The following is a 10,542-nucleotide window of genomic DNA, read 5'->3' on the forward strand; positions in this document are numbered from 1 at the left end:
AATAAAAGGAGAGATCTTGAATTTGATTGTGGGAAAAAAATGGAAATTATTAAAATTCGAATAAATAATGTTGCTTTTCCTATCTAAACTAAAGTTAAAGAAATTCATTATAAAATTGTAAATGACATTTTTCCATGCATTGATTTCAAAGCCATAAATTCACAGGTTGACGTATGCTTTTCTTAGCTACTGCAGACAATGGAGGTTAAGAAACAGTTTAATGTGCAGCATGCATATACAACTCAGATAGACCTATTGTATTTCACAATAGAAGCAAACCTTTATCAACTACTATTTTGGCTAAATGTTATATACATAAATCATCAATTTAAATTGTTTAGCATTTAAGAATGATTTGGCTCTGTACTACACATGAGCGGTAAGAATGCTTTTAAACTGTGCTCATTACTTGAGGTATATTTGAAATGTTGATCTCTTGCATGTGCTTTTATTTGTATTTTAAATTTTCGTAATGTATTTCATTCTATGTCTGGTGTTTTTTGTTATTATCCACTTGGCTGTTTTATTGCAATAACTGTAGTAGTGATACAGCTGCTCACTATTACTCAAATTAAAAATAATTAAAAAAAATAATTAAATACATTTGAAGTTATAGAAGCATCCACATTGATGAACAGAAACAGAAAGGAAACAAAATCTTAAAAGCAAGTAAATAAAAGCCAGAGTCACAATAAGTGTCACAATAATGCCAAAAATACTTCCCAATCATCTCAGCCTTTGAAAACATTGAAAATATAAGAGTGACCCACCACAGCAATTTTTGATTATTACATATTTAGCACTTAAAGTAATAATAAAGCTATTGGTTTTCATTAAAGAGCAGACACAGCTTTTTGGGCAACTTTATGGGTGAATATTTTTATCATCTTGAGGTTTGAGTGACACAAACATTACATTACCCTTACATACATCCACCTTAATCTGTGTTGTCCAAAAAGGCATAGCTCCTCTTAAATAAAAACGAATACCTCGAATTTCTCCATTAAAACACGTTTTAAACGGTACTCTGATCTCTGAGCTTTGCCTTTTGAGACTGAGTTTTAAATAAGGATAATAGTGAACGGCGTACTGGTGCCATCTAAAGGCCAGAGCGGATAATGCAGTAGGCCAAAAACACGAGATGTAAAAAAAATCGAATTCATTATCTAGGCTAATGATTTAATTATTTTTTTCCTAGATAAATTTGATAAAATTTCCCCTTCCACAAAAGCTTAAGTCGACTCATGTAGGATTTTTTCATGGGCTCCACTAGGCAAAGAACTTCATTTTAAAAATCTTTATTTCTTAATAGATGAGCGAAACATGGGCACAATCTAGCTTCTAAATCAAAGCTCATTATTTTTGTTCTATCAATTAACACAACAAAAATAATGAGCCTCTTCTTTATATATGTAGCGCTCTATAATGTTTTGTGATAAAGTGCTGCTGTACTAATATACAGCTCTGAAAAAAATAAAGAGACTACTTCAGTTTCTGAATGAGTTTCTCAGATTTTGCTGTTTATAGGTAAGTTTGAGTAAAATTAACATTAATGTTTTATTCTATAAACTACGGACAACATTTCTCCCAAATTCTAAATAAAAATATTGTCATTTAGAGCATTTATTTGCGGAAAATGAGAAATGGTTGAAATAATAAAAAAGGTGCAGAGCTTTCAGACCTCAAATAAAGCAAAGAAAACAAGTTCATATTCATAAAGTTTTAAGAGTTCAGAAATCAATATTTGGTTAATTTAACCCTGGTTTTTAATCACAGTTTTAATGCATGTTCTACTCCACCAGTCTTACACATTGATTTTGGATAACTTTATGCCACTTCTGGTGCAAACATTCAAGCAGTTCAGCTTGGTTTGATGGTTTGTGATCATCCATCTTTCTCTTGATTATATTCCAGAGGTTTTCAGTTTGGTAAAATCAAAGAAAAGAAAATACATTTTTAAGTGGTCTTTTATTTTTTTCCAGAGCTGTATACTTGTATACTTGTTTATGGTTTAGGGATGAATAAAGTTCACAAATCTGTTTTTCAATTTTTAAAGTCAACTAGTTTGTACATGTAGGTTTATTAATTTTATTATTGACTTTATTGAAAACATATGTATTATTATTATTATTATTATTATTATTATTATTATTATTATTATTATTATTATTATTATCGTTATTATTATTATTATTATTATTATTATTATTATTATTATTATTATTATTATTATTATTATTATAGTTATTCTGAAATCGTCCTTCACACTCCAGATCCAGTAGGTGGTGGTAATGTTACGTTCGTTGATCTGTCAACCGCCTAAACTCCAAAAGCAGAAGAAGAAGCTGCACTCATTTCCTGAGTGTGAGTCCTGGAAGAGAACTTGTTGAAGTTCGATGGAGGTTTAGGATTTACCACCTGAACAGCGGAACACCTGAACAGAGATATAAACAGGCGGGTAAAGAGCGCAGTAAACAGAGTCTCATTTACCATGGCGTGTGAAGAAACCCCAGGTAAGCTCGTTTTAATCTATATTTTAACTCTGAGTGATCTGAATATGAATATGATTAGTTTTATTTTGTTCAATTTAAGTTATTTCTTCTCTTCCAGATGATCAGATTGGAGAGGCACTCTTAATTGGGTGAGTTAACTAGGTTACTTACTGTGTTTTTTTGTAATTTAGTTAATTATTGTCTGGTCTGTTATATGTTTTTACTGTTGTTAAGTATCATTAGATTAAAGGTAGATTAAACTACATGCTACATGCTGAAGTTAGATGTTAGATGTTATTTGAGAACTAGGCTACAGTCAAGGGCAGATTCAAGAAAAGGCCAAGTCATTGTCAAATCTTCATCCAGTCGGAAGTGAAAGTAGAATTGGTTTCAGTTTCTAAATCACACTATATTGCTGTTCTAATGATTAAGATCCGGTGATTAAACATCAGCAACAGGTAAATAAAGTCTCATGGTGCCACAAAGCAGATTCCTGTAAATCCAGAAATGAAAAAATAAACATAAACAAAAGAGATTTAAGAAAAGGCATATAGTTAAAACCCACACAAAGCTGAGGAGAAAACAAGACTAACAGGCCTTGTGACTCATTATCTCAAAAACACTCACCCGTGTTTAATAGTGGATAATTGGTTATGTAGTGGAAGATTAGTGTATTTGTGATGGGAGAGTTAAGTCGTGTTTGTTTGTTTGTTTTAAATGTTGCTGATTGGATAATAAATGGCTTTGGCATCCTAGCTGTTAGTTGTCAGATCAGACATTGATATTTAATTTGAATTTGTGAAGCGTAAGAAATGCCAGAAATGTTGAGTATGTAACTAGTCTGAGGCGGGTATTAGAACGCCCAAACAGTTTCCAGCAGAACGGCCCATTGGATTGAAAAAAGTGCAGCTACCGACTTAGATCTGACTCTTTACAGCCTAATTAAACGGAGAGAGCCAGAAGGTAGCACAGACATGAGCGGACCCTGCAACATTGGTATTTACAGTCATATGAAAAAGTGGCAGGCCAAGAAAAATATCAGAAAGGCAAAAGCACACCTCAGGCGACTCTGTTTGGTGCTTGCAGAAATGGCTTCTTTCGCATCACTCTCCCATACAGCTTCTCCTTGTGCAAAGTGCGCTGTATTGTTGACCGATGCACAGTGACACCATCTGCAGCAAGATGATGCTGCAGCTCTTTGGAGGTGTTCTGTGGATTGTCCTTGACTGTTCTCACCATTCTTCTTCTCTGCCTTTCTGATATTTTTCTTGGCCTGCCACTTCTGGGCTTATCAAGAACTGTCCCTGTGGTCTTCCATTTCCTTACTATGTTCCTCACAGTGGAAACTGACAGGTTAAATCTCTGAGACAACTTTTTGTATCCTTCCCCTGAACAACTATGTTGAACAATCTTTGTTTTTAGATGATTTGAGAGTTGTTTTGATGAGCCCATGATGCCACTCTTCAGAGGAGATTCAAATAGGAGAACAACTTGCAGTTGGCCACCTTAAATACCCTTTCTCATGATTGGATACACCTGGCTATAGAATTCAAAGATAAATGAGGTTACCAAACCAATTTTAAGTCAGTAAAAAGTAGTTAGGAGTATTCAAATCAATAAAATGATAAGGGTGCCCATACTTTTGCACCGGTCAAATTTTGGTTTAATGCATATTGCACATTTTCTGTTAGTACAATAAACCTCATTTCAATCCTGAAATATTACTGTGTCCATCAGTTATTAGATATATCAAACTGAAATGGCTGTTGCAAACACCCAAATATTTAGAACTAAAAATTATTAATATTAATAGGGGTGCCCAAACTTTTTCATATGACTGTATAAAGTCCACCAATTACAAAATTAATCAATGCAGCCAGAAAAGCATTCAGAAATTAGTCATTATTAAACACACTTATTCTCAAGCTTTTAAATGGATATATAAATGTAAATAAAGGAATATATGTTAGGTTGGCAAAGCCATTTCTCATTTTCTACAAATAAATGCTCTAAATGACAATATTTTTATTTGAAATTGGGAAGAAATGTTGTCCGTAGTTTATGTAATAAAACAACAATGTTCACTTTACTCAAACATAAACCTATAAATATAAATAGCAACATCATTTAAACATATTTAAATCCCACTTTTATATATACACACACAATGGAGTAAGTGCCACTGAATTAATATGATCTATAAATGTAATACATTTTACCCATGTCTATATGTTTCTTAACAATATAGTTGGGGTGTGCCATATTGTTACAGATGCAACAATACCTCGAAAACCTTTTAATATCCTGAACGATATTATATCCTGAAACATTGTGCCATATATCCCACCCCTAATTATCACATCAGGGCACCACTGTTTTTTGCTTTTAGAGACACATTATATCTCTATTATCATTAATTTTACTTTAATCCTGGATATATGGTGATATTTGGAGTGCATTATTAGTATCATGACATTCTGAATCATTGACCTCTGTTACTAATCTGATTATTTTCCATAATCAGTGTTTTCTCATATCCTGAAAATAACATGAAATATTTTGGTTTATAGTTGTAGGGCCATATCGCCCACCCCTGCAATATAGTACAGTGGGTTAACTTACATTCTGTCTGTTTTTCAGTGTGATAGAGGATCAGGTGAAGAGTGTAAACGCAGCAGGAGACACTTCTTCTCTGGGTATTCCAAAACCAAAGCCGCTATCCCATGCTCAGAATCAGATGCTTTTGAACCAGCTGGCAGACACCATACGAGTAATTGGGGACAGACTGGATATGGATACTGGATTTAATGAGTAAGTTTAATGATGTTTTTCCAGAGCTCTGCTCATGGGAGTGTAGTATTATTTAAAGATCTCACACAGCACTTGGTTTGGTTAACAGTTAACGATATTAATCAATTAAAGCACATCCACATGCTGGCTGGTGGTGTCCAAAAGAAATCTGGATTCAAGTTTTTTTTAAGGTAGCTCACAAAACGCACTAATGCATTCAGCTGCTTTAAGTTTCACCCATTGCTAATGTGCAAAGGACCATCCACAGCTTGTCTATATTTTAGAGTTCTTGAAGTGCCAATAGAATAGAACTCTTTGGAGCCGATAATCATGAAGCATGAACATATTTACCTCAGCATTGCTCTTGTCAGTCTGCACAGTAGAGACAGGTACTCCAACAAAAGCAGAATAAACTTTTTTTTAAACTTGTCATTTTAGTCCCAACACTTTTGTCCATATAGCGTATATGCTAGATTCTTCAAAAGATCTTGTTTCCTTTTACTGTACTTTACACATAATGTTTACCAGCATTTGTTCTAATGTGACCTGAATTTCTTAAAGTATAAACTCTCCTATCTTGTCTCTGTATTTTATCTTCTTCTACCATCTGTCCTCCTCTCTCAGCATGATTGACGGATTAGGACGTGTGGCAAATAAAAACAGTTTCTGGAAGCTTGTGGAGGGAGTCTTCAGTGATGGCCAGATCAACTGGGGAAGAATTATTGTCCTGTTCTACTCTGTTGGAAAACTGGCTGCAAAGGTCCTGCTGGTTTTGATTAGAGTTAAACTCACCTGTTCTTTATAGGCTTCTGTTTCATACCTTTTGATGATTTTTATTTTTTTGTTTTCTTCTCCAGATGGTACTCGCTCATTTGCCTGAAGTATTCTCAGAAATTCTGAATTTAAGTCTGGACTACTTCAGGAGAACGCTATTACAGTGGATTCGCAACATGGGAGGATGGGTAAGAAGCACCTACAAATGTACAGAACTCACAAATTGGAGATACTCACATGAAAGACTTCCTATACTATGCATGTAAGGGGAAGCAAATGTACAGCTCTGGAAAACATTGAGACCACTTCTGTTTCTGAATCAGTTTCTCTGATTTTGCTATTTATAGGTTTATGTTTGAGTAAATTAACATTGCTGTTTTATTCTATAAACTACAGACATTTCTCCCAAATTCCAAATAAATATATTGTAATTTAGAGCATTTATTTGCAGAAAATGAGAAAAAAGATGCAGAGCTTTTAGACCTTAAATAATGCAAAGAAAACAAGTTCATATTCATTAAGTTTTAAGAGTACAGAAATCAATATTTGGTGGAATAAACCTATTTTTTAATCACAGTTTTCATGCTTCTTGGCATGTTCTCCTCCACCTGTCTTACACACTGCTTTTGGATAAATTTATTCCACTCCTGGTGCAAAAATTCAAGCAGTTCAGCTTGGTTTGTTGCCTTGTGATCATCCATCTTCCTCTTGATTATATTTCAGAGGTTTTCAATTTGGTAAAATAAAAAAAAAGTAATAATTTGTATGTGGTCTCTTTTTGTCCAGCGTTGTATTTAAATAATTATGTATATATATTAGTATACATTACTAGACTTATCATGCTAATATATAGACAACCAAATTTTTGTTAACAATAATAATAATACATTTTATTTTTAAGCGCCTTGCACAACATTCAAGGACACTTTACAAAGTGTAAAAAGAAATGGAAACAAAACAAAAACACAGGAGACAATAGAGTTTTCAGATGTAGACAGATTATAGGCTACTTTGAACAGGTGAGTTTTGAATTTAGATTTAAAAAGGGGAAGAGAATCAATGTTACGGATGTCGGGAGGGAGGGAGTTTCAGAGTTTTGGAGCAGAGCGACTGAAAGCTCATGGCGACTGAAAGCCCATGGAACTCGAGCAGAAGACGAGCAGAGGGTACAGAGAGATGAGTGGAAGAGGAGGATCTGAGGGAGCGGGAAGAAGATGCAATATTGAGAAGATTTGACAGATGGATGGGGGGGGGCAAGATAATGGATGGCCTTGAATGCGTAAAGTTGAATTTTGAAATTAATTCTATATTTAACAGGAAGCCAGTAAAGTTGCTGAAGGACAGGTGAAATGTGATGGAAAGAAGGAGTTTTTGAAATAATGCGAGCTGCTGCGTTTTGGACTAACTGAAGCTTGTGTAGGAATTTGTGAGGAAGGCCAAAAAGGAGAGAATTACAGTAGTCGATACGGCAGGTAACAAGACTATGCACTAGAATAAAGGCGGTGTGTGGGGTAAGGAAGGGGCGAAAACGATTAATATTACGGAGATAAAAGTATGCAGACCGGGTTATATTACTAATGTGAGAGTGAAAGGATAGAGAGCTATCTAGGATGACACCAAGACTCCTTTACTAACCTTTATTACCCATTTATTTTTCATAGTCTATTAACATAAATATGCCAAAAATAATTATTATTCAGAATTATTCATTAAAACATCAAGAGCCAGCCCAGTTCAGGAACAGTGTTCTTTGGACAGGTGAAACCAGGATCAGCATTGCCTGCAAATGATTCTCATCAAAGTGTTAAAAATGATTTTTTTTAAATGAAAAAGTTCATTTGTCTAATTACTTCTAAACCCCTAAAATAAGGAGGCTTTGTAGAAAAAATGTTGTAATTTCTTCCTTCATTTAAAATCCAGTGTGTTGGCATGCAGAGCCCAAATCACGAATATTGTGATTTTTAACTTTTATGAACCCAACTGTATTATCCAAAGAAAATTAATAATTTTGACAGGCCTAATCATACTGTTCATGTTCTGTAGGGTTTACATTCCTGTAGTATCTGTTTCTCTTGATGCACCCATTTTTTTATTGCATCTGCCTTTTGCACTTCCAGTAAATAACTCCCAGCACTCACAAGCACTGTAATGGGAAACATTTTTGTCATATTAAAATTAGAGTAAAAGCTTTTTATCTGGGAAGTAAACATGTATAGAAATTATTGTTTCCTTTCCCTGCAAAATTTTACAGTGTCAGAATTCCCTGATTGGCTGGCAGTTTTGTGTGTTGAATTACAGCGATAATGTTATAGATTGTGATCATTGTTTTTCTGTTCTTTTTTTTTTGTTCTGAACACGCAGATTAACAGTATTTCAGGAGTGACTCGGTTCTCTATCGAGCAGTTTTCAGCATCCTCCTTTAGGCGCATCTCTCCCTCTGCTGGACAGTGGGTGGTGTTTGGTGCTGGAGTGCTGCTGGGGGGAATCATCGTGTGGAGACTAAAACGATTCACCTGAGAGGCAGGAAGTAAGAGAGAGGTGGTGATGGAAGGAGAGAAGTACAGGTGATGAAGAGAGCAGATTAAATGGATTTGACGTCGGGTGGGAAGCAACAAGGCTAACCATATAGCTTTTTTTTTTTTTTTTTTTTTTTTTTACAATTTATTTAAAGAAAAATAACTTTTTCAGTCAAGATTTTACGAGGACATTTTTGTACACATGCCAGTTTATCCACATAAAGGTGAATCATTTTCATATACAGTACCAGTCAAAAGTTTGGACACACTTCTTCTCACTCAATATTTTCTTTTACACTGTAAATTTAATAATGAATACATTAAAGCTATACAAAATTATTCTGTAAACAAAAAGTGTTTAACAAACAAGAATATGTTTTATACTTTAGATTCTTCTAAGTAGCACATTTTAGCTTTGAGGACAGATTTGAACACTCTTGGTATTTTAATCTCAGTGTCTTTATGAGGGAGAGTCACCTGAAATGGTTTTCTCAGCGTCTTGAAGGAATTCCTGGAGGTGCTGAATAATAATAGTTGCTGGTTTTCATTTATGCTGTGAAGCTCCAGCTCATCCCAAATCACCTCAAATCACCATTTCATTTGATCAGGTTTGGGTCAGGGGATTGTGGAGGACAAACACTTTTTGTTTACTACATAATTCTATATGCAACCCTAATCTGTTTTTATGTATTTAATATAAATATACAATGTAGAAAATAAATTAAATGCAAAAAAAATGATTGAGAAACTTTTGAGTGGTACTGTATAATCTCATGGAGTTAACACTTCAGTTTAAAAAAAAGTATAAAACGGGTGTTTTTATCATTGTTTTCTTTATATATTGATCATAAAAGGTGTAAGTATGTATTTCATGCATTTACTTTCCTTATAAAATACTAGTATCAGGGTTCTTGACAATGTCAAAAAAAGGCAGACACAATGGAGTATACAAATGTTTATTATATATATTTCTTGGAAATGTAAAGATTACCCATAAAGGTAGATTATTATAAAACAGAACGTCTGAATTTACACCTGGTCACTTCGATCCTCCTGCTAACCATTGTGAGCATCAGGATTATATCTAAAAAATGATCATAGCATTAAAATTACAGGAGTAAACACATTTATAAAATGATAGAAATTTAATGCTGGAAACCACTTCAGAAAGTGGTCTGATGTGCATTCGATCCTGTTCTAAAAGTGTAAACATATTTGTCTCGCCAAGACGCATTCAACAACCAAAACACCACTTAGTACACCTGAAACACCAGTAGGGATATACCGAATAGTTGATGGCTTTTGGTTTTCAGACTTGTAATCCAGCTCAGAGAAAACGTTAACATTGCGTTCAGCCCAGATGTGTAGGTGTAATCAACATGAAAACCAGAGAGCTGTCTATGGGAGAAAAACAAGCAACTGTGAAGCTGAGAAAAGATAAAAAAAATAATCAGAGCCATTCCCCAAATATTGTTCAAAGCCAGAACAGCTGTTTGGAATGTCCTGAAGAAGAAAGTAGTCACTGGTGTACTAAATAACAGGTGATGAACATGTAGACCAAGGAAAACCACAGCAGTTGATTTATCTTTTAATGTCAAACCCTAATGTTTTCAGTCTACAGCAGAAATAAAGGAATCACTGTCACTGTTCCAATACGTTTTCGGAGGGGACTGTAGATACACAACACATCAGATGGCAACATAAAAAGGAGTAGAAGAACCCAAAAGTAGGGAGACTGCTCTATTTTTTTATTTTTACAAATTCTGTTTAATGATCTACTTTCTTAGATTTTAACATTATTTTAGCCTGTCGGAGAAAAACGTCCAGTTAAAAAACAACAAAACACATCTAAAAAAAAAAGAAAAGAAAAAAAGGCTAGCGACACCCCTGAATGTGAGAAATCTCAACAAAGAAAAAAAAACAGGCTCCTTTGGTACCCTCAGGAGGGGCGACCAGAATTGCAAAAAGGT

At 34.3% G+C, this 10,542-nt stretch overlaps 1 protein-coding gene across 2 annotated transcripts; it reads left to right on the plus strand.

The window, feature by feature from the left end:
• Positions 1 to 2,325: 2,325 nt before the first annotated feature.
• Positions 2,326 to 8,712, plus strand: LOC103025681 (apoptosis regulator BAX). 2 transcript variants are annotated; one of them, XM_022677429.2, is made up of 6 exons: positions 2,326 to 2,513; positions 2,593 to 2,641; positions 5,133 to 5,303; positions 5,907 to 6,042; positions 6,140 to 6,244; positions 8,418 to 8,712. In XM_022677429.2, the coding sequence occupies exons 1-6, from the start codon at positions 2,492 to 2,494 to the stop codon at positions 8,571 to 8,573; spliced, it is 639 nt and encodes a 212-aa protein (XP_022533150.1). In that variant the 5' UTR covers positions 2,326 to 2,491; the 3' UTR covers positions 8,574 to 8,712. The 2 variants fall into 2 exon arrangements, with proteins under 2 accessions (XP_022533150.1, XP_022533155.1); XM_022677434.2 differs by having other exon boundaries at positions 2,327 to 2,513; positions 2,611 to 2,641.
• Positions 8,713 to 10,542: the final 1,830 nt, after the last annotated feature.

This window comes from Astyanax mexicanus, chromosome 19, assembly GCF_023375975.1.
Source record: "Astyanax mexicanus isolate ESR-SI-001 chromosome 19, AstMex3_surface, whole genome shotgun sequence".
In the NCBI taxonomy this organism is placed as follows: Eukaryota; Metazoa; Chordata; class Actinopteri; order Characiformes; family Acestrorhamphidae; genus Astyanax; species Astyanax mexicanus.

Bases quoted from the DNA above. Each gene is read 5' to 3' on its own strand.
- LOC103025681 (XM_022677429.2), top strand. From the start codon at position 2,492: ATGGCGTGTGAAGAAACCCCAG. The intron at 2,514-2,592 runs GTAAGCTCGTTT...GTTCAATTTAAG, and splicing joins GGCGTGTGAAGAAACCCCAG to TTATTTCTTCTCTTCCAGAT. The intron at 6,043-6,139 runs GTCCTGCTGGTT...TTTCTTCTCCAG, and splicing joins TTGGAAAACTGGCTGCAAAG to ATGGTACTCGCTCATTTGCC.